We start from the raw sequence: 23,195 nt of genomic DNA, 5'->3' as shown, positions 1-23,195 counted from the left end.
TAAATACACCCCTTCCCTTCGGGCTGCTGGGGCTGGGCCTCTCGCCTCTTCTGTCCGGAGCTCCCTCGCAGCCCCGCAAGGGCACATCGACCCACCCAGGGAGGCGCGCGCGTGTGGATGTGGGGTCTGCGGCCCCTCCTGGGCTGACCTCTCCCAGTGCCCTTGGGATCTCTTCCCCGGTACTGCGTCCCAGTCATTTAGCAGCCAGAGTTCCTCTGTGACAACGTGAGTCTTGCCTGGCTGTGCCAGCGCTGCCCGGTTCTTCCCTCGGCTGCGCGTGCCGGGACTGCTGCCCCTGTGCTTGCACGCATCCGCCTCTCGCAGCGGCGCGGGCGCGTTCAGGGTCTGCTCTGCACCCCCTCGAACGACATCCTTCCGGAGCTGCAGCCTCCTAGGAGGCAGCAGAGTATCTCCAGCTCAAACACCAACTCTGCTTCGTCTTGTCTCTGTCTCCGGGACTGCGCGGGGCTCATCCTGCTGCCCCGCAGCTCTGCCTCCTGCTCGGCTCCTCCCGAATAACGCTGTGCTCCAGACCCAGCGTCAGTGGCCCAGGCCTGGCCGTGGCGATGCGGGACCTGGACCTCTCGCGTCTGCCTTGGCCCTCCGTCTGCCCCCTGCGCAGCCCCCCGGCAGGCAGGGAGAGGCCAGGCCTGGCTGCTTTTTGCATCTCTAAGCAATCTGCGCTGCCACCCGGCATGGTGGGGCAGACAAGCTCTTCTGAAAGGCTCGGCGCAGGAAGGGGGTGTCCCAGCCGGGCTCGGTCGCCTGCCGTTCTCGCCGGCGGCCGTGGCGGGCCGCCGGGGCTCCGCAGCCCTGCGCGGGGCCGCTGCTGGGCTGCCGGAGCTGCGCCGCCGTCCCGGGTGTCCCGCGGCAGCGGCGGGCCGCGTCTCCTGCGCTTTTTTCTCTGTGCGCCCCTGCGGTTTGTGGGGCCTGTCGCAGCTGGGCTCGGAGGTTTGGGGAGTCCTTTCCTTCCAGCGATTTCCCTGCGTTCTGTTGTTCCGTTTCTTTGCTTTGCTTTTCCTGTTGCTGTCCTGGCTATTCACACACCATCTCTCCGAGTGCCAAGGCTGCCCCTGAAAGGGCTGGCGCATTCGGGAGTCTCCGCACGCTGCCTCCGGAGCAGGCTGTGCCAGCGAGATGGAGGCTCTTCAAAGCGCTTCCTCTGCTGGCCCTCCCGCCCCGGCCCTCCCCTGGCTGCCGGGCTTGGCGGCCCCCGCTGCGGCTGGGCACGGAGGTGAGGGGCCGGGGTCGAGGGCCGGCGGAGGGGCACGACACAAGGCACGAGGAAATGCCCCAGGTGCGTTTGTCACCTGGTTTTGCCGCTCGCCCGCCTGCCACCCCCTCCCCATTTCCTCTGCCGGTGGCAACGGTTGCTTTGCAGTCCATCCGTGGTTGCCTCTGGCCTCCTGCGCCCTGGCCCCTCTGGGGGGGTCTCATCCGCGTGCCCCACTGCCTGGGGGGAGCAGCCCTCTGCCCTGTGCTGGGTGATGAGCACCACAGACTCGGGGAGCTCAGTGGCCGGATCCAAATGCAAGTGGTCTGAGCACCCAGGCGTGCCATGCGGAGGAGGAAAGCACCCGGCCGATGGCTCTGCCCTTCAGCTCAGGCCGCTCTTCTCTGCCTGTTGACTTGAATTAATTGAATAACTTGTAAAGAGATGCTGAAGCTTCCCCACCCCTCAGCTTAGCTCTGAATTTCTGGGGTTAGTAGTTGTTACGGTGAAGATAACGTACCTACCTGCAGCGTGTCTGTTCAGTGTTTCTCTGTTGACTTGTTTTGGAATATTCTTGATTGTTATTTCTAAGACTGTTTCATACATGAATGTATAAAAGCTCTCATAGATCAGATAACTGTGCAGTATTTTTGGTACTTTGAAATGCCTCAGTTCCCACCTCACTGTAATTTTTATGATTAGTCCCCCATAAGCTCAGCTTATTTCATAGCAGCCAAAGCACTGAGAATTTATCAGGTGGATTCCTAGTTTTCTGCATGGGTGCAGACAGCTCCCCTCTAGAATAAGTGCAGTTGTGCTTTGAGAATAATTAACCATGCACTGTGCAGGAGAATCTGATCGCGGTTAGGCTCAGCCGATGCTCAAGTTTTAGTGAAAATAAAGCTGCTCGGCAGGAATGCATGTGCTTGTACGCGCTCTCGCATCTGTGTGCAAACCTTGGCTCTGCCCTTTGCTGCGTGTTGCAAACACTTCCAGCATGTGCTTTGCTCTGACAGATCCTAGGATGCTTTTCCCTTTCCCTCGGCCGCTGCTGCTGCTGCCTTGTCTGAGGCAGGCCTTGCTGTGGGGCCTAAGGAGTTGGATGTTATTTCTTGGAGGGGAAGAGTGTGGATGTTCTGCACATACCAGACCTCCCCAGTTTTTACTGGTGATGCTTGCTGGTGCAGACTGTCTGGCATCCTGCAGCATGGTTATGGCTATGCAGAGCACATGGTGCTGCTGAGACAAGTGCAGCAACCTTGCTTCTTGCTCTTCCGTGCAAAGATGGCTGGAGTGCCAGACAGCTTCTGTGCTCAGGAGGTGCTGCTTTGTCTGCTCTGCAGCAGAAGCATTGCAGCTTCTGTGCAAATGGACCGCAAGAAGGGAACTTCTCTGAGTACCCGTTGCGTCCCAGTGATTGCAAGATTTCTGTAGTTCTTCCTTGCGGGAACTCTTCTTACCATCCTTCCTACAGCCTCTGTATCCTGGGATCTCTCACTGCTAGCCAAATGCTTGCAATAAACTCTGACCTGAGGTCTCCAGGCAGTGCACCTTGCAGCCTTTGATTTACCGTGGCTCCTATTCTTTGTGTCTCTTCCTCACACTTCTTTAGTCTCTGCTTCTCTGCAGAGCTCCATCCTGGGATGGGAACCTCTGCACTGTGCTTCTGCTCTGGGAAACAATTTGCAAAGGCAAGGGTAGGTGTCCATGCTGGCAGGGTCAGCAGAGCAGGAGGAGACCTGACATTTTTGAGGAGCCCACTTAGGGAGGGAGACAGCTCCTGCTGATTGCCTAGGGACAGAGACAGGACGAGGCAGCACCCAGATGCAGAGCAGCCCCACAGCTAAGGCTGATGGCTGGACTAGCCATAGGAGCTGCCTCTGGCTGCAGAGTTGTTCAGTGGGAGGATCCACAGCTGTTGTCAGTCCTGGTGCTGCTTCTGGTCATCTCCGGAGGCAGGAGCTGAAGCAGCTGAGCCAGTGTGGCCACCAGCACAGGTGCTGTTCTGGCTGCATCTGGCCATGAGTACAGTGACATGCGATTTTGGGGTCCTCCTCTCTGAGGCATTAGGGCTGCCTACATGGGAACCTTCAAGAAAAGTTTACAGCCCATCTGGGACTGTTGCACCCATGCTACATTGGGGAGAGGGTGCTGGGGCTGCTGGAGGTGGTCATTTAAGAGCTCCTGATGGACTACTATGTCTGTTCCTTTCTTAACTAGAAAAAAAGCAAGGGAGCTGCAGCATCTTTCTGCTGTCCTGCTTGTCCCCCTACACCTATGGCTTGCTGTGGTTTCTCTGAGCAATAGCCCCTGAGATCACAGCAGATCTGGAACTGGTCTGCTGGGGCCCCACAAGGGCAGCCCTGCCCTGGACTGCAGCCCAGTTTCTCTGGAGCCCTGGTTTGACTGGGTTTGCAATACTTTAGTCTGCCACTTGCAATAGCCAGAGGAAAGTCCGCCTGCTGTGGCCTCGGCTGTGCCCCTGGGATACCGGGGCAGGCTGTCCCAGTCCGAGTCAGCCTTGCGTGGGTCAGGCGGGACCTCTGGGCAGGGACATCCTCTGGTTCTGCCTCACAGACCAGATTTGGATCTTGAAAAATCTCAGCTCGGAGTCCACTCTTTTATCCGCACGGTGCTAAGCCCAAAGGGTTCCTAGGAAGTAGATCCTCGCCCTTCTTTATCTCTGTTTACACTGGCGTCAGCACTGTTGGAATGGTTTACTTATGATAGCGTAAATCCGGTGTGGATGCTCCTGTTTCAGGGAAAGTGATTTTGTTTTTTTTACTGAGCTTGACCTTAAACCTACTTCTCAGAGATTTGAGGTAAGAGCATGTGCATCCTTCATGTCAGCCCAAACTATGTCACTTCACAGTCAGCTTTAAATTAAACAGTTAATAGGCATTCACACCAGGTTAGTGGAGTAAGTTCTTGACGGGTGAGGAGAATCAAAGCTGTAAGCCCTTTATTTTTTCTGCCTGTGAATCAACAAAACTTAGACCTGACTAGTTGTCCTCCCCATATTGGCCATGAGGGTCAGTGTTGTTGGGGTCTGTGTATCAGCCTTCACTGGTATGGAGGAAGATCTCCTGATAAGGATGGCCTTGGAGACTGGAATAATAGGCACAGGGAGACAGCAGAGCGAAGTGCAAGGAATGTGTTAGAGGGTCTAATCTGTAATTTCTCTTATGATCTGGGAGCCAACAGTGAGCAGTTGTGGAGGTGAACACCAGACCTGTTTTAATTACAGCACCGTTATCAGCTGCCAGCGCTGTGTGGCTGCAGAAGAGGCAGCTGCAGGGAGTTTTGTGGGATGTATTTACATCAAAGCTTGAGAAGCACTCAAACTGCTGCACAAAGCAGGGGTGAAACCTCATCTGAAATGTAGTGCAAGCCAACCAATGTATGAGAGTGGATTCAGGCTGAACAAAGGCAGAGAACGATGAGGGTGACCAGAGGAGCTGAGAAAGCTACTAATGAAACTGTGAGAGCTTGGCTTGTTCAGCTGGGCAGTCCTGCCTGGCTGCTCTCTGTAACTGCCAGCAGGCAAGCGCCCTTCAGTGCTGCTCTCTTGCCTGGTGACCCGTCGAAGGTGAGGGATGACACCGGCCCAGAGCTGAATGAACATGAACTATCCACAGATAAGCATGGGCTAGGAGTTAGGATGTTTCTGAGGAAGCATCTCACCAAGCACTGAGAGGCAAAAAGTCCTCAGCATGTGAAGTGGCCTCTATTAGCAGGACCTGGACCCAGTAACCTGGGACTCTGCTGTGTCTTTCGCCGGAGTCACAACTTTGAATGCCTCTGGAGACCAATATGCAGGAATTGGAAAGAGCTGTTGTGAGCAGCCCATGTGGCTGCTGGCAACTGGCTTCTGGCAACCCTAACCCTGAGAAGCCTTTTCCATGGTCAGACATCTCTTAGGGGTTATTTCATGAGTCTTGCTCCAGTTCTTCCTGTTCACCTGCATTTGGTTGCTTGAAGCTTACCTGAAGACCTTGCACAAGTCCCATTGCCCTTGGTCATCTTCACATCAGCTCCTGCTTGTGGTCCAGCCTGACTCAGCAGTCCGGGCCCCACTGTACTGTTTGCTGTCTAGTGGCTCTTCTCCTCTCTTTCAGTACAAGCAGTGTTTGACTAGTGCCACTGCAACTGGAGGAGCCTCCCCCACTTCGGGGGGAGTGAGGGGCAGGGTGCCACCCTGGACCTTTCTTGGGGAGAGGGAAGCTGATGGTTTGTATTTGCCATGCAGAACTGGCATCTCTCTTCTCCCGACCCTGTAGCCTGGATTAGTGCACCCCTGCTTAGCTTCTTGTGGCTGTTTTCCACCATCTCTGAAATTCTCTCTGCTGCAGTGTGTGGAGCTCAGGTTGTTGCAGACTTGTCCCTGCACTGGAACTGCAGGCTGCCATCTCCGGTCTCTGCAGCACACTCTGAGCTCCTGAGGTGGCTGTTTCCAGCCTTTCCGACCACTTTCCTCCCTGCTCAGTGTCATTTGGATCACTGACCTGTTGCTCGGATCAGAGGGAGGTGGTCTACCTCCATCCATCTCTTTATAGCTCCTCGATGCCACTTTGTTAGCTGTTGCAGGTTTCCAGTCTGTGTGTGGATGCGTTTGTCCCCTGAACAGGGGGGACAAACAAAGTCGCAAGGGCTGCAGCTTGGCTGGTCCCAGGGGTTTGGCAGCATAAGGGCTCTCTGATGTGGAAAGGCAACTCTGGCTGCCTGCGATCATCTTCTCGGCTCTGAGGCACAGCGTGGATGAAGGACTGCTGCCTGCAGTGTTCATTAGAGAAAATCCCTCTGCCCGAGCAGTCTGACCAAGGAAGTCAGAGCATAGTGCCAGTTAGTAAATATTGCATGGGTACTTAGTCATTTAAGTGCTTTCAGGGCTTGCAGGTGTTCCTGATGAAGATGCGGGAGGTCAAGCTTACAGCCTCCACTGTGGCGCCTGGCTGTGGAAAGGCTGGACAGTTGCCTTTGAGAGTGGAGGCCGTCATGCTGATGTGGAGATGCGGGTGGGCTGAGGAGCTACACTGGGAGTGGCTGAGCCCGGCACGAGCTGGGGAAGGGAGGGTGCAGGAAAGGAGGGGACGCTGCAGGGCTGAGGTCTCAGGGTGAGAGTATGAGATGATTTGGGTAGAGAAGGGGAGAACGAGGTGGTGGGAACTGAGGTCAGGTATTTGGGGGGGAGGCTGGGCCGTGAGCAGGAGGGTGAGGAGACAAAGCTGAGGCAGAGAGCAGGGTAGGTCAGGAGGTGACCTTGGAGAGTTGCAGAATGTCAGGATAGCTCTTGAGACATCCAGTTCATCCCCGCACCAGGACGGGAGCAGCTCTACCTAACCTCTTCTCTGACTGGTTTGTCTAGCCTGGTGTTAAACACCTCCCCTGGGCATCTCTTCCAGTGCTTTTCTGCCCTTTCTACCAGAAAGGTTTTCATTTTGTCTAACTTTAATCTACCTCGTGTAGCTCTGTAGCTGCTTTTCTTCTGCACCATGGAGGAGTTTCTCTTCCACTTCACCACTTTGCAGTGGCTTTTATGCATCGCAAGACTGCTGTTGTGGATCCTGTCAGTCTTCTGCTTTCAGGATTTGAATGATCCCGTCTCCTTCAAACTTTTCTTGCCTGCCAGATTTTCTAGACTTGCTGTTGTTGGTCCTCTGGATTTTCTCCAAAGGCCACCTTGCTTAAAGTGTTGTGCAAGCCTGTAACTCACCTGAAGGGCTGAGACCATACTTGAGCTGGGATGCGTGCCTCATCATGCTCCCGTGTTATGTCCTGCTTTGGTGCTTCTCAGCAGGACGGGTTCCTGTCCCGAGCCAGCTGGCGACGTGCTGTGCCGCCTGCACGGTCTGCTCGGCAGCGCTGCTGCCAGCCAGGCCTCCCCGTCGTCTGGCAGCACAGCTGCTTACTCCTGCCTGCGATGGCTTTTGCACTTGCCCTGATGGAGCTGCCCCATGGTCATTCTGGACCGTTTCCCCACTCCTGTTCCCATCCATGTGCCTATGGGGCAGGTGCTGCCCCTGTTGCCTGCAGGATACCACTCCACACGTCCTTCCAGCATGGCAGTGAGAACAGCTCTCCATGTTTGGCTTCCCAGCCGGTTTTGCAGGGCAGAGCCACTGCTCTGGAGAAGGCCGTGGCCATGTCTCCATGGTTTTCCCCCCCTCCACAGAGGACCCTCTCTGCCTTGTGCAGCAGCAGTGTGCTCGACCCACGGGGCAGCCCTGCCGTCACCGCAGAGGTTCCTCTCACCCCCGGAGCTTTCCTGGAGCAGGCATTAGGAAGCAGAGGGCTCGCTGGCTCTGTCGTGTCCCGTGGGGACTCCCACAGAAACGTGGCCCTGCCCGGGCGGCTGTGCTCCCGCCGCGGTCGCTGGAGGCCTGGGTCGCGCCTTGCAGGCAGGGCACACGATAGGGACGAGCCCGCCTCGGGCTATGGCCCGCGCCGCAGCCTGAGGGGCTGAGGCCAGCACGGCCAGGCTTAGCACGGCTCCGGGACGCGTTCGCTCGCCCCCAGCCCCGCGTGCGCCCGCGCGCCCGGTGCCCGCGCCGTGGGGCTGGGCGGGCGGCGGGTGCACGCAGCTCGCAGACGGCCTCGCCTGGTGCACGCAGTCCCGCAGCGCCCCGACGGGCGCCTCGCACGTGCACGGCTGCGGGGTTGCCGCTTTGCTGGGCGCCGCGGAAAAACCCGAGCGGCGCTCGGGGTGTTGCAGGAACGAGGTGTTGCTTTCTCAAGGTGCTCGCTCGGTCGGGGAAAGCTGCTCGCTGTCTTTGCAGTCCTAGGTGAGCTATTTAATTGCTCTCTTAAGACAAGTCTGCACAGGAGGGAGCCGAGCGGGCTGGAGCCGAGCGGGACAGGGAAGACCCCGTCACGACGGGGCTCCGCGGCTCGCCCCGGCGGCGGCGGGGGGCTCGCCCACGGCGTTCGCCGCCCGCTGCGCCCGAGGAGCCGGGAGCGCTGGGGCCGGGGGCGCCGGGCAGCACTGCAGGCGGCGGCCGCGTGGCGCGGCCCAGCCCGGCCCGGCCCGGCGGTCGGGCTCTGCGGAGAGCGGCCTCGGCAGCCGGGGAGGCCGGGGGCGCGCGGAGAAGCCCGCCAAGGGCAGAGCGAGGCCGGGGGCGCGGGGCCGGGGGGGCCGGCGCGTGCCGCCCTCCTCCTGCCGGCCGCCCCGCGGCTCCCGCGGCCCCGGCGGGAGCTGGGAAGGGGCGCAGGCGCCGCGGCAGCCGGGCGCAGCTCCCGGGGCCGAGGGGCCCGAGGCGGCAGCGCGGCCGCGGCGCTGGGAGAGGTGCAGTGTGAGTAGCCAGCAGCGCTGTGGGGCGCCGGCCCGGCCCCACCGGCTCTGCTGTCATGCTATTTTTGAATTCTCTTTTTTTTTTTTTTTGTTTTTTGTTTTTCTTTTCTTTTCTTTTTGTTCTGTCTCCTCGTGTTTGGTCCCTAGGAGCCAGCGCTAAGAAACAGGGCGAGGACTTAGCGGATAATGACGGGGATGAAGACGAAGGTATTTGCGTGCTCGAGGCTGCCACTGCATGACCCACGCAAAGCAGCTGCGTTTGCCCGCCATCCGCTGCCATTGCCAGGGAGCCCCGTGTGTGTGTGTGCGCCCGCGCCGGGCCGCCGCGCGGGGCGGGGGGCCGGGGGGCCGGCTGTGCAGGGCCGCGCAGGCCCGTCCCGTCCCTTTTGGGGGGGGGGGGGACACACATGGGGGGGGGTCCGCTTTAGGCGAAGTTTGCTGGCTGCCCCGCTCCGCTTGAGCGAGGGCTCGGAGGAAGCATGGCAGCTTGGGAGCAGGAGAGCCCTAGGACACCTGGGCCCATTTCACCCCGAGCCCGGTCATACTCCACCTCCAGCCTCTCATCTCTGCAGACTCGGCGACGTGCCGTTTACGGAGCCAGCCACCTTCCCTTCGGCCCTCGCCCGGCCCGCGCGCGCGGCACGGCACGGCACGGCACGGCACCGCAGGGGACGTGTCCTGCCCCGGGCCAGCGGGCGCCCTGGCTCTCTCGCGAGCGCTTGCTGTGCGCTCGGGCCACGGCGGCGGGTAGCAGCGCCCTGGAGAGCCTCGGCTGGGCCGGACGCGCTGCTCCGGCTGCGGCAGCAGCGGCGGCGTCGCTCGGCTCCGCGGGAGCCCTGCTCCGGCCCGTGTCCTGGGGAGCGGGACCTGAGCTGTCCCGGGGCCGGCCGCGGTAAGGAGCCAAGCGCGAGCAGATCCCGAACCCCCCGAGGTTCCCGCCCGGCTGGCGGGCTGGGGACGCGGGGCAGGAGCAGAGGGCCCGAGGTGGGAGCCCTGCCCCGAGGGGGGAGCGCTGCTGCTCCCGCAGCCCCTCAGCAGCCGGCTCACGGGCGGCAAGCTGCAGCCCGGCGCCCGAGCGCGAGCCGCGCTCGTCCCCACCGCGCAACTGGCTGTGCTTCAAGGCTTGGTTCAAGCACGGTTTCGGTTACGTTGTCCTGTTGTTTTCCCAGTGCAAATGAGGCCAGAACCCCCGTTGAGCCCCGGTGTGGTGAGTGCGGTTCCATCGGGGGCGATGGTAGGTCCCCGGCAGGCCTGAGAAAGCTGCAGGACAGGCTGGTCCTCAGTGCCGGAGGGTCGCTCGCGCGCAGGGTCTGGCCTCGGTCCGTCATGTCGCAGGGACGGGAAGAGGAGGTGGGAGGAAGGGTCTGCCGGGCTGCAGCCGTGACGTGCTGGGGACAGTGAACCCTCCCAGTCTGTGGGAGTCCTGGGGCAGCTCAAGCACCTCCTGGCAGATGGCACGTCGGTTCTGGGACCGAGATGAAAGCTGCTCTCTGGCAGTGGTGGTGTCTGTTGTTTTCTCGCAGTAACCTGTGCCCCAGGACCTCTCGTACCAGGGCATAGACTGGAATTCCTCCAAAGAGGTTTGAGCGTGGTAAACCCCTGCACTGTAAGATGTGCTGCAAACATTAGGAACCGTTTATTCCCTGGTATGTCTCCGGCACGTTGCTGCCGCTCTGGTTTGGGGACGTTCCTCTGCGTTTGGATGCTGGCGTGGGGCAGGGAGGAGAGGGCTCAGGTCCGTGCGCTGGTGCTCCTGTGGGCTGGGAGTTGGAGCGGTGCCGAGGGCCGCGGCGTCGCCTCGCTGGCCGTGCCGCGCCGGGCCGCGGCACAGAGGTTTTCCCGTAGCAGCGGCTCTGGCAGGCAGCCCCTGCGAGGGGAGGCGGAGGCGGAGGAGAGCAGGGAGGTCGCCGGGCACGGAGGGCCTCGGAGGCGGCGGCCGGTCTCAGGGAGCTGGTGGCCCGGCCGGGGGCAGCTCGGCGCCGCGGCCGAGGGCTGGAGGCTGGCGCCTCGCCCCGGGGGCCGGCTGTGCCCGCGGGAGCCGGGTGCCGGTGAGCGGGCGCGAGAGCGAAGCCCAAGGGAGCGCTGGGCACCGCGGCACGGTCCCCACGACGGCTGCAGCCACCCGCTCCGCAGGGGTGGCCGGCCTCTGGGGAGGAGGGTGCTCCTCCGTCACCCCGGGCTCCGGGGGTCCTTCCGCCCCGGCCCGCGCGGCCCCGTTCCCCCATCCTCACTCCATTCCTCATGACCCGTTCCTGTGCGGTCCCCGCGTCACCTCCCCACATGCACACGCGCACCACTGTCTGCCTCTCATCGCCATGTCTGTGTCTGGGCACGGGGGTGCCAGGGGGTTGTAGCCAGCAACCAGGAGCTTTCTGCCTCCCCAAGGAAGCGCAACGGGTGGGGGGAGGATCCGAGGGCCGAGCACCCGTCAGTGTCCCCCCCTCGCCTTCCAGGTCCTGCACACCCCTCCCGGCCCTGCCCCTCCGCAATGCCAGCTTCCAGGACTCCCGGAGCGGAGGACTTGGGTCCAGCGGGAGACGGGACGCGGGGCTGCGTCCCAGGGCCGGGCGCCGAGGGCCAGCCCCAGCCTGCCGGAGCTCGGTGGCCCCCTTCCCGCGGCAGAGGTGCCGCTGGGATGCAGCCGCGCGCAGCCGCCGCCGCCGCTGCCGCACGTGCCGAGAGCCAGGGCAGCTCCCTCGGATGGGAAGCAGTGCTGGGACGGGGCCAGCGGCTGTCGCCACCCGGAGCCAGGCTGCCTGGGTTGGCTCCGGGCACCGGGAGGCCTCCGGGTTTGGCCGCTGGAGCAGGGTGCTGGCCACCCCCTCCCTGGTCCTGGCAGCTGGCATTGCCCTTGTCTTTGGTCTGCCTCTCGGGCAGGGTGCCGCGGCCGTCGGCGGGGTCCTGTGTTTAACCTCCTCTCCTTTCAGACATCCGGGACAGCGGGGCCAAGCCCGTGATGGTGTATATCCACGGCGGCTCGTACATGGAGGGCACGGGGAACATGATAGACGGCAGCGTGCTGGCCAGCTATGGGAACGTCATCGTCATCACCCTCAACTACCGCGTTGGAGTGCTCGGTACGGGCGGGTGGTTGTAGTTGGAGGACTGGAAAAAAATGGAAAATTGGGGGGGAAAGAAACAACTCAGGGGGCTGCTGGCATGGTGGGGCTGCGCCCCCGGGGCCATTGGGGCGAGAGCGGGCCCAGGGGGTGGGCGGCCGCGCTCCGGGCACTGCCCCTTCCTCGCGTCCCGGCAGCTGAGCAGGGGGTGCCACGTGGCAGCGCCCACAGCAGGCCCTCGCCATGCGAGCTGCCTCCTGGCACGGGCCACACTGGCTCATTTACACAACCTGGCTCAGCTGAAAGCAAATATTGGTCTGTGGTTAAATAAATAATAAATGTATTTACCCAGCATCTCCTCCTGAGAGGTCTCGGAGCAGCGAGCTGCCAGCGGGTGCTTCCTCGCTGCCCCTGGGACCTATCCGCTGTCCCTTCCCGGGCACGTACCGCCTCCCGGGCCGGTCGATGGGCTCTCCCCAGGGGCACCGTCACTTCCCCACAGCCGTGTCTGTGGCAGGAGGCCGCAGCCCTGCTGCCGGCAGCCTCGGCCAGGTGCCGGAGCAGCCTGTGCTGCCGTCCGAGGCCGCTTCCACAGGGCGATGGCTCTCCGGCCGTGGGGCAGCGCTGCGTGTGACCGGGGCAGCTGTGCGTCGCGCTGGCTGCAGGGACAGCTCTCAGACCCACGTGTGCCCGATCCCAGGACCTGGGCACAATTCCCGGAGTCGCTGTGCCCGGTCGGGCCGAGGCTCAGGTTCCCGCGTGCGACGCCCGGCGTGCCCGAGGCTGTGCGCTCCTGAAAGCGTGCATCTGCTTGCTGACAGCTCGGTGCGCGTCTCGCCGGCTGCCGTCGTGTGGCAGCGTGCCCGCAGCAGGCGTGGGAAGCGCTCCGCGCAGGACCCTCGCCTGTGCTCGCAGCGAGCGCCCGGGGCACGAGTCTGCCCCACTGGGCCATGCGGAGAGGGGCCCCGTCGGGCTGCCCCAGCACCTCCGTGCCGGGGAGCCCCCGGGAGGGTCTCGGCGCTGGGGGTCACCAGCGAGGTCCTCAGCCTGTGTGCGGAGCAGAGGAGCAGCGGTGTGGCATGTGCGCGCTGTGGGCACCGCGCAGGTCCTCTGCGGGAGCAATGTGCGGGGCTGTGCCACATCTGAGCCCCTGCTGGGTGCCTCTTTGCCTCGCGGTGGTCCCCACCGCTCCATAGATGCTGTCAAAGAAGGCCAGGCAGCACATGTGCATCGAGCCAGCCCTCGCCTGGCGTCAGGACAGGCTCTGGGAGCACTGTTTGCCCTTTACGGGAAATGCATATGTCCGAAAGCATCTTTTAAGTAAGGGACTAGGAAGGGGATGGGGCAGTTTTGCTGGTACCTGGGGAACCACAGGAGATGCCCAGCTGGCTCCTGCTGCGGCACAGGAGATGTGCTCAGCCCTCTGCATCACGCGTCTCCCGGCCTGCTGCAGCTGAAAATCCCCAGTGGGCTGCGACCTGGTAGGGTTTGCCTGGAGCCTTGGGGGCACTTTGCTGCTGCCTCCCGAAGCAGCCGGGGAAAGGGGAGTGTTCAGGTTCGCCTTGGGAAGAACTGCGCCCAAGCCAAGACACTGGCGGTGTAGGCTCTTTCTAGAGATTCAGACTGGCACCAAGCTCTCTGTATGCAAGTGGGTTTCCCATCCTGTGTTTGGGGCAGTGCATCCCTCTGGAAGCCTGCGTACCCTGTACCGTGTCGGGGAAGACAGCCTGAGGTCCGCAGCTTGGTCAAGATTGACATGGGCTGCTGGTATGAAACAGGCTTTACAGTAAAAACGAAGAAGGGTTTCTTTAAGAAGCCTTAAGGTTAGGCCTTTAAGACTGATAGGTGGAAGTTTAGGGACATAGGTTACAATACAAAATAAGACTTAAATGATGCTATCGTCATCTCCACTTAGGTGCTGCATTGCATTGCCCTGCAGCACCTCTGGTGCCAGATAGCAGCTCGTGCCACTCCCCGCCTACCAGCGTTACCGCGCTGGGTTTTGCCTCCGTAACACCACTTTGGCTTCCTGCATTGAGTCAATTTAAATGAAACACTGATAGCTTATCTTGGGTGTTACCTTTGCTGCTCGAAGCATTTCTCAGTAAAATCTTCCACACTCGAAGCTTTTGGTCTTAACTGCAGTCGGTTCCTCTCTGCCCAGCCCACCTCCTTGCATGTGTAGAGCCTCCTCCAGGCCACGCTGGTCCTCAGAAAGCGCTGCCTGCGCGCACGCTGCTTGCCCGCAGTTGCTGGCACTTGCTCGGCTTTCCTTGGAGGGCGCGTGAGACACCTTGACCTGTGGTTAGCACAGGTGGTGGTGCCGGTGGGACAGTGCTTTGTGCAAAGAGCCCATCCTGCCGTCACTGCTCGCTGCCAGTCGGAGAGGCTCCTGGGGGCTTGCAGCTGGAGCCCCAGGCTCTCGCCCCAAGGCGTGCAGTGGAGAGGGCCCCTGGAGCTAGGAATTAGGTGTCCCTGCTAGGCCACAAGGTGCACAGGACTCTTGTAATGGGGCTTTCGTGGTGTGGTAGGACACTGTCCCATAGCAGCTCACCCCGGCTTAGGGACGAGGGCGGGAGAGCAAGCAACCTGCTGCCTCCTGCAGCCGCCCTAACTGGCCTCCGCTCGGCCCGCAGGGTTCCTGAGCACGGGCGACCAGGCCGCCAAGGGCAACTACGGGCTGCTGGACCAGATACAGGCGCTGCGCTGGGTCAGCGAGAACATCGCCTTCTTCGGGGGAGACCCCTTGCGCATCACCGTCTTTGGCTCCGGCATCGGCGCCTCCTGCGTCAGCCTGCTCACCCTCTCCCACCACTCGGAAGGTAGGTGCCGACCGGGCAGAGGCGGCCGGCCCCGGGGCAGCGACCGGGGGCACCTCGGCGTGGGGAGAGGCGGGGGCACCTCCTGCGGCGCCCTGTGTGCACGCGCACGTGTGCGCACGGGCCGCAGGGCATGGCACAGCTCACGCGGACCGCGGCGTACAGATCTCGGGCGCGGGAAGGGGATCCAGATGGGAATAGAGGCAAAGATGGACGTGAGGGCGGCAGGGAATGAGGCCCCCGTCTTAGGAGGGAGGGCTGGGAGAGCTGGAATTGTTTAGGCTAGGAAAGTGCGGGGAGGGAGATGTATCTGTAAATATAGCAGAGTGTTTACTCTAGATAGAGAAAGGAATTATTTATGCTAAAAGATTGTGTTGGCAGAAGAGCAAATGCATATAAACCACCTGTGAATAAATTTACATTGAAAATTGGGGAAAAAATTGTTAACCATCACAGTTCTGGATAAACTTCCTAAAGGAAGTAGCAGGGGCAAAGCCTGATCTGTGTGCTGAGCGTGGTCCACGGGGGACCGGGCTGCCAAGAAACACTGGCGACTTGGTCAGCGGGGGTGTGATGAGTTTGCCTGCAATCGCCTCTTCTAACGCTGGGTCCCTGCGTGTGGTGCGGGGAGAGGAAGGGCAAAGGGCTCATAGGAGCAGTGGGCACAAAGGTGAATCTGCCTCAGAAACACGGGCGAGCGCAAGCCAAATGACGCTCGAAAGCGCTGGGAAGTGCTCCAGCCCTGCTAGACGGCTGTGGAACAACGCAGGCATAAAGGCAACCTTCAGAAAGGGAGCGCGGCCGATCACATGGCGGAGGGTGTATCGGAGGAGGCTGACGCAGGCCGGGCTGCCTGCCGAAGCTCGTCGCCCTTTCCTCCAATCCTGAGAGCTGGTCAGATGGACTGATTGCCCTGGTATTTAAAGCAGCAGTGATCTCAGCCCAGGCTGCTATGGAGGTACCTGCATCAGCACCAGCAGCACGGTCTGATTTGCTGTGTTTGATTCAGAGAATGTAGCTTCTGCACACCACGTCCACCACGAGGCTGGTGCTAGCTGCTCTAACGCATGGAAGAGCTTCCGAGCACGTGCTAGTAGTGGAGAGCAAACTGCAGTGCTCTGCTAATCCCAAACCAGGCATAATGATCCTAGAAAACTCACAGCTCACCATAAATCCAAAAGCAATCCCAAAACAGCTGTCTTAAGTTTGCCTTCTCCCAGATTTGTCCAGCTGCCGTTGCAGATGACTTGCCGTGTCGTGTCCCTGCAGTCAATCACCTACAACGCAGCGACACAGCGCGGCTGGGGTCACGCGTGGCCCGTTCTGAGCAGCCCGGTGGGATCGCCCCGCTGCCGTGCTGCTTCTGCTGAGGGGCAGGAAGTGCTGCACTTCATGCGGTGCTCCGTGCAGCAGCACCGGCTGTGCTGCTCTCCATTTCCAGGTGACAGCCTTTCCCCAGGGACAGAGTGTGCCTGACGCGCTGTTTGTGCCTGTGCACTCATCCTTGCAGGTCACTGGGGTGCACATGTGGCACAGCTGGCTGCCAGCCTCTCCATGGCCAGGCCAGGAGGCTGGAAAGGCCAGAACATGCTGCCTTGGCGCGCTGGGCAGAAAGGCAGCTCTGGTCCAAGATTGAAAGGGTAGGGGGTATGCTGGGGAAGGCACCTGCAACACGCTGGCACCTTGCAGGGCTTGTGGTTGTGTTGCTCATGCCGCAGTGTCATCTCTGTTAGGACCCATTAATCAGACTAAGCAGAGGAGCTCCAGTGCCTCCTCTACTGGGATACTACAAGTAGGCTCTAATGAGGATGTCTCTGCAGTGAGGAGAGCTTCCCAAAGGTGCTCCCCTGTGAGCAGTCCCAGGCCTCCTGGGTCTGAGGAGCTCGAGACCTGCCACGCTGCCCTTAAGCCTGCTTCTTCTGCCATCAGCATCATCATTGCACTGCTGTGAGCGGATGTGTGAGTAAAGCAGGGTGAAGGTGATGTTGATAAAGATGTAGAGGTGCAAGGTCTGGAAACAGGGAAGCTAAAGGTAAAGTTACTGGGACACTTGTGTTCCGTCCATGTTCCTGCTGCCTGGTGCTGTGTGCCTGAAGCCAGCCTCTGTGCCCTTCAGAGCTTCCTCCTTTGCATCTTCCTAGCGGGAGGCTCCTGGGAACGCTGCCCCATCCTCTTCATGTACAAGCATTAGCGGACGTTGGACTATCATAAGCTCAAGAACACAGAAATCTTGAGTTGCGCAAGAGGATACATCACTGCAGTCCCGCAGCAGAGTCTCCGCCTGCGTTACGAGGCTGGCAGCAGGGCTGGGAGCAGAGCAGCAATAGGGCTGCCCTGCCGCCCTCGTCGGCTCTGGGATTCCCAGGGTAGGATTGCTCCGCTCCCCGGAGCCAGGCCGCTGCCCCACGCTGGGGCGCAGGAGCCCACTCCGCCGCTGCCCGTCTGCGCAGGCAGCAGCTCAGCCCCTCCTGCTCCCCAGCCCATAGGAAGAGACACTTCGAACAGCTAAAGCCAGAAGATCATTTGCTTACGGTTAGCTGGAGAATTAAGCATTGTGTAATGACAAGGCAAGGGCAGATCTTTACCAGATGCAGACCTTGTTTCCGAGCAGCGGAAGGGGAGCTCCACCTGCGTGCGGGGAGGGGGGTGCTCTGGGCCACTGCTGAGCCTTGGGTGCAGACGTGCTGGCTGCGGGCGCACGCAGGGTGGTGCAGGCGCCCGGTGCTCTGTGTGCCCCCCTGCATCTGCACAGGAGATGCTGGGCAGCATGGGCGCAAGCATGAGGAGTCTTTTGCAGACTGAAAGCTGCTATGAAGAGAAAAGGATTTTCCATGCCCATGCCGAGTTTGAGAGGCCGGAGAGGGGAAGGCACGTGTAATGTGTTCCCAGGGCCTCTTAGGGTGCTTCTCTCCATCACAGGAGGCCTGGGGGCAGGCGGGTGTCTCAGGAAGGTGGTCTATCTTTGGGGGCCTCCTTTCTGGGATCAAGTGGTTCTGGCAGAGCAGACCCAGAGCTGCAGACTGTTTTTGTAGCCAGATGGTGATGCCTCTCTGGAAGCATGACTGTGTGCTCTGCCTGCCCAGATGGTCCCAGCCAGCTCACCTCCACCCCCCCCTTGCCTCCCGGAGCCTGCACATGCCCAATGGGCCCTGCTGGCCGCAGCCAGGCAGCCGCGCGCCGCACAGGAGAGCTGCTCTTTACCTGGAGCACGATGGCAGCAGCTCTTACCATTAATTTACTGTAGGGCCTTGTGCCAGGCTGCCCGGTGCTGCTGGGAGGGGGCCCTGGCGCTGTGCCGCGGCGACGGGGCACGGGGGCCGCCTCTGACCCGCCGGCGCCTGCGGTCTGCAGCCCTGCCGTGGCCCCTTTTTGGCGACACCATGCTTTCTGCCCCCAAACCCTGCGCCTGCGTGCCGTGCTCTCCACCGCCCCGTCCAGGCATCCGACGGCTGCTCTCGGGGCCCCCAGCCTGTATCGCGAAGGTCCTGAGCACCCCAGGTTCCTCGCTGGCTGCAAACACAGAGAGACGGGTGAAGCTCTCTGTTGCTACAGCGTTGGCACCAGAACAATCAGACGTAAAACAACCGGAGCCAGACCCTGCTCCGGAGCACCCGTCTCCCCAGGGACCGGGGAGGCAGCCGCTCTGGAGCGCGCCAGGGAAGCGATGTCGAGGCGCAGCCTGTAGACCAGGCGGGTGTGTTTTTATCGGATCAAAATAAAACTCATAGCGATCAAGAGCTATTAATGAAACTGCTAATTTGTGCCTGCTCTGCCAGGCGCTGTGAGAGGCAGACACTGGAGGCTGGTGCGGCGCACGCGGCGTCTGGCTGCCGGGGAGCCCCGCGGCTCCCCTGCCAGCCTCATCGTTTGCAGTCAGGGTGGTTCCTCGCCAAGGACACGGTGCCACTGCTCTTCCCGGCAGGCACAGCAGCATTTGCTCCTGGATGAGCTCTCCGGCTCCTGCGCCTTATCATCTCCCGCTCCTCGAGGGCTGCTGCCCTTCGCTGCCTGCCGGTGGTCGCTGGCTCTTCACCTCTCGCCTCGGGCAGCTCCGGGGCCAGGTGGCTTGTCCAGGAGAGCAGATCTGGGCCCAGGAGAGGGCTCAGGATGTGCTGAGCTCCTTCAGCCCGGCATGGAAACCCCCTCGAGCTCAGGGCAGAGCGAGGAGCAAACCCAGCCGAGGTGGCAAATGGCCCCACCGTGCCAGCAGGCGAAGGGTCCCTAGGTTGGGTGCTGCGGGAGGAAGGAGAGCAGTGAGATCCTGCAAGCTGCCACGGGGAAATTGGGATCAGCTGCTAGGAAAATGTCGTACCCTGAGGGCAGTCGGACATTGAAGCGGGGGGTTGCGGGGGCATCTCTGTCCTTGGAGGTGCTCAGGCTCGCCTGGACGGTGCCTTCGTGCTCTGCTTTGAGCAGGGCTTGTACCAGACGCCCCAAAGGTGCTTTCCAGCCTCAGCTACGTGCGAGGCGAAGGGGAAATCAGGATCTGGCTGCAGCCTGCAGCACGGTCACCCTCCGGCGTAACCATGGCACCGCAGCGCGCGCGCCACGGCAGCCAGCTCGCTGTGGGATGCGGGATGCGCCCAGCCGCGTTCCTGCATCAAGATGTGGCCATGCAGGGTCACCGGGAAGAGGCTGGAGAGGGGCTCGAGCAGGGATGCTCCTGGCTCCCGGGCGATGCCGGCTGCCCGTGCTCCCCCCCGTGCAGTGGTGGGCAAGGGCAGAGCCCAGCCCGGTGGCTTGTCTGGAGAAACCTGCTGCTTTCGGGGAGCAATCGCTGCTGCTATCGCAAGGGTCTGTAAAGGGACTTGCTGTCTTGGGACTGAACCATCTGGGAGCAGCAGCCCAGCAAGGCTCAGGGAAACCCTCCATCCCGGCTGTTTGGCACAGGGAAGCTGGCGCTGAGCAAGCAAGCCCACGGCCAGGCCCAGGCTGGACGCTGCTTTCCAGGGCACCAGGAGGTGACAAACAGAGCTTGTGACTTCTCTGTCCCAGAGCATGGGACTGTACGTCAGGTACTTGGCAGAGCGAGGGCAGTGCGTGCAGACACAGCTATGGACAGCAAGGCTTTCAGCCAGGAGCCTCCGAGCACTTCTGCTGCAGGAGCGTGCACGCTCCCCTGCACAGCAGCGCAGCCTTGGGCGCCCGGGGAGCCCGTGCGGCTCGCGCCGGTGGGCTGCGTTTCACGGAGCTGCCGCGTAGCGCCGCGCTGCCGCGCTGCCCGCGCATCACGCAGAGCCCCGCCGCCGGCCGAGGAGTCACGCCCGAAACAGGCTCTCGCGGGGAGCGAGGCCTCGGGTGCAGCTCGGGCTGCAGGACCGGGCAGAGCAGAGACCCCGGGGTGCACTCGGAGCCCGGCTCGCCTTTCACCGCCCCGGAGGCTCCGTTTCCTCGGAGCCCTTTGTACTCCCAGCACAAGCGCCATTGACGGGGGCTGGAGCCCAGCCACGCATTCCTCCGCCTGGGCCAGGGCCTTTGTGGCCCCGCTTTCCAGGGCGAAAGTCCACTCCCTCTGTGTTCCCGGTGGCAGAAAGGCCCTCTTTGTGCGTCTGGCAGCGCGCTCCTGCGGGGCCCGGATTGGCACCGAGCAGCCCCAGCTGGGCAGGAAGCGGCGGGGAGGGGGGCGAGGGGGACCCTGGCAAAGCGGCGGGGCGGGACATGCAGGGTTAAGTGGCCCCAGAGGAGGCTTTAACCCTCCCGCTGCTGCCTGGCGGGAGCCCAGCTGCTGGCCGGGGAGCGGCGGGGGCCGTCCCCTCCCCGGGCTGCCGCGGGGGGCCTGCGACGTGGCAGCGCGTCCTTGCGACGGCGAGGGCAGACCCCCCGCGGCAGAGCGAGCCCGGGCTGCAAGGCGGCGAGATCCCTCACCCGCGCCAGCCCCGGCACCTCGCAGCGCTGGCGACAGCCCGCGTGCATGCCCTGCCATCGTCCTGTCAGCAGCACCGGGGGCCCCAAGCTGGCTGCAGCGCCAGCGGGAGCATCTGCGGAGGCCCACCCTCGCGCACAGGCCTTTTCCGCATGTCCTGAGCTGGGCTCCTGCGTGCTGGGTCCTAGCAGGAGTCTGCAGGCACCAGCACTTCCTCCACAGTGTCCCAGATTGCAGCAACGGGGTGCTGGGGTGGCTCTGGGCCCACCTGGCCACGAGCTTCCTCCGCTCTTTGCCTGTCCCTGCAGGTCTCTTCCAGAGAGCTATCATCCAGAGCGGCTCTGCACTGTCCAGCTGGGCAGTGAACTACCAGCCTGTGAAGTACACAAGCATGCTGGCCGACAAGGTGGGCTGCAACGTGCTGGATACGGTGGACATGGTGGACTGTCTGCGGCAGAAGAGTGCCAAGGAGCTGGTGGAGCAAGACATCCAGCCAGCCCGCTACCACGTGGCCTTTGGGCCGGTCATTGATGGCGATGTGATCCCAGATGACCCAGAGATCCTCATGGAGCAGGGCGAGTTCCTCAATTACGATATTATGCTGGGCGTCAACCAGGGCGAGGGTCTGAAGTTCGTGGAGGGCGTGGTGGACCCTGAGGATGGGGTCTCAGGCAGCGACTTTGACTACTCAGTGTCCAACTTTGTAGACAACCTGTATGGCTACCCCGAGGGCAAGGACACCTTGCGGGAGACCATCAAGTTCATGTACACGGACTGGGCCGACAGGGACAACCCTGAGACACGCCGCAAGACCTTGGTGGCCCTTTTCACCGACCACCAGTGGGTAGAGCCATCAGTGGTGACAGCTGACCTGCATGCCCGCTATGGCTCCCCCACTTACTTCTACGCCTTCTACCACCACTGCCAGAGCCTGATGAAGCCTGCATGGTCTGATGCGGCCCACGGGGATGAGGTGCCTTATGTGTTCGGGATCCCCATGATCGGCCCCACAGACCTCTTTCCCTGCAACTTCTCCAAGAACGACGTCATGCTCAGCGCCGTGGTGATGACCTACTGGACCAACTTTGCCAAGACGGGGTGAGCAGGGCTGTGGCCGGGTGGGGGGTCGGTGCTGCGCCTGGCGAGCTGCGCTCATTGCGGTTCCCCCTCAGGAACGTGCTGTGCCAAGGGGGTAGGAGCAGTGTCAGACCTAGTGTGGGACACCAAATCCTCCTGCTCAGAGATTCGTGAGCTTCACCCTCACCGGGTCAGGGCTTCAGCCACGCAGTGAGAAGCTGCTGAGCCGAGAGCTTGGCCAGCCCAGGATGAGGTTCCCCGGGCTCCCATCTCTCACCTCACTGCTCCTCGCGAGCAGCCATCATGGCAAGCTGTTGGGTGGCCCCATGTCTCATACAGACTGGGGCAGTGCTTGTCTCTTGGCTTTCCCTGGTGCTGTAGCTCTGTTCTGCCTGTGTTTTGCAGGGACCCCAACAAGCCCGTCCCCCAGGACACCAAGTTCATCCACACCAAGGCCAACCGCTTTGAGGAGGTGGCCTGGTCCAAGTACAACCCCCGTGACCAGCTGTACCTGCACATTGGGCTGAAGCCACGAGTGCGCGACCACTACCGGGCCACGAAGGTGGCTTTCTGGAAGCATCTGGTGCCCCACCTGTACAACCTGCACGACATGTTCCACTACACCTCCACCACCACCAAAGTGCCGCCGCCCGACACCACGCAGAACTCCCACATCACCCGCCGGCCCAACGGCAAGATCTGGACCACCAAGCGCCCCGCCATCTCGCCCGCCTACAACAGTGAGAACGGCAAGGAGAAGTGGAGCCCAGAGCAGGAAGCGGGCACGCTGCTGGAGAACCCACGCGACTACTCCACCGAGCTCAGCGTCACCATTGCCGTGGGTGCCTCCCTGCTCTTCCTCAACGTGCTGGCCTTCGCCGCGCTCTACTACCGCAAGGACAAGCGCCGGCAGGACACGCACCGGCAGCCCAGCCCTCAGCGCAGCGCCACCAACGACATTGCCCACGCGCCCGACGAGGAGATGCCCTCGCTGCAGGCAAGCCAGGCGCACCACGAGTGCGAGGCGGTGCCGCCCCACGACGCCCTGCGCCTCGCCGCCCTGCCCGACTACACGCTGACCCTGCGCCGCAGCCCGGATGACATCCCGCTCATGACGCCCAACACCATCACCATGATCCCCAACTCCCTCGTGGGGCTGCAGACCCTGCACCCCTACAACACCTTCGCTGCCGGCTTCAACAGTACGGGGCTCCCGCACTCACACTCCACCACCAGGGTATAGCTGCCCGGCGGCCCGTGCACGCGCACCCGCACGCACGCACACGCACGCACGCACGCACGCAGCAGACACTGGCAGCGGGACTGGCGGGGCCGCGGGAGCCCCCGGGCGCACGGGGCAGCGCGCGCGGAGCGCTGCGGCGCCCAGCCCGGAGGCGCGGGGCCTCGGCCGGCCCGCGGCGCTCCGCTCCAGCCCTTCCTCCCATCCGTTTCTAACTTTTGAGAAGTTCTTCGGTTCTCCGGCGGACCGTCGTCCGACGGCGTCCGCATCCGTCCATCCGTCCGTCCGTCCGTCCCACCCCGCCCCGGCTCCGACACCGGGGCGAGCGCTCGGCGGAGGGCGCCTGCGGCTGGGCGCGGGGCTTGGGGCCGGTCCCGGGGCCTCCGGCCTGGCGCCGCCGGGGCTCGGGGCGCCGGCGCAGCGAGCCGGCCCCGAGCCGGGCGCCTCTGCCCCTCTTTGCACTGCAGAGAAATCTCTTTTGTGTCGGTCGTTTCTCTTTGCAGAGACGTTTTTTAAGCAGATCTTTAGTTCTTTACACACTAACGGAGTCGCCGCGTTTTGTCCTTTGTAAAGATTTTAAACCAAGTGTTCTTGATATAAAATAAAAAGCCAGTTAGAACCACCCCCCCCCAAAAA

The 23,195-nt window shown here is 62.1% G+C and overlaps 1 protein-coding gene across 3 annotated transcripts in view; it reads left to right on the top strand.

The window, feature by feature from the left end:
• NLGN3 (neuroligin 3) overlaps positions 1 to 22,639 on the top strand; it is a 46,312-nt gene extending 23,673 nt beyond the window's left edge. For 2 of the 3 annotated variants that reach the window (XM_062584416.1, XM_062584415.1), the window contains 4 exons: positions 11,429 to 11,578; positions 14,197 to 14,382; positions 20,551 to 21,340; positions 21,725 to 22,639. In XM_062584416.1, coding sequence (XP_062440400.1) covers positions 11,429 to 11,578; positions 14,197 to 14,382; positions 20,551 to 21,340; positions 21,725 to 22,562 — 1,964 coding nt within the window. In that variant the 3' untranslated portion in view covers positions 22,563 to 22,639. Of the gene's footprint in view, positions 1 to 8,648; positions 8,709 to 11,428; positions 11,579 to 14,196; positions 14,383 to 20,550; positions 21,341 to 21,724 lie in introns of all 3 variants that reach the window. The other variant, XM_062584417.1, reaches the window with a different exon arrangement.
• Positions 22,640 to 23,195: the final 556 nt, after the last annotated feature.

Source organism: Rhea pennata, chromosome 11, assembly GCF_028389875.1.
Source record: "Rhea pennata isolate bPtePen1 chromosome 11, bPtePen1.pri, whole genome shotgun sequence".
NCBI classification, from domain to species: Eukaryota; Metazoa; Chordata; class Aves; order Rheiformes; family Rheidae; genus Rhea; species Rhea pennata.
The sequence above is the reverse complement of the archived record's forward strand: the minus strand, read 5'-3'. Positions and strand labels throughout refer to the sequence as shown.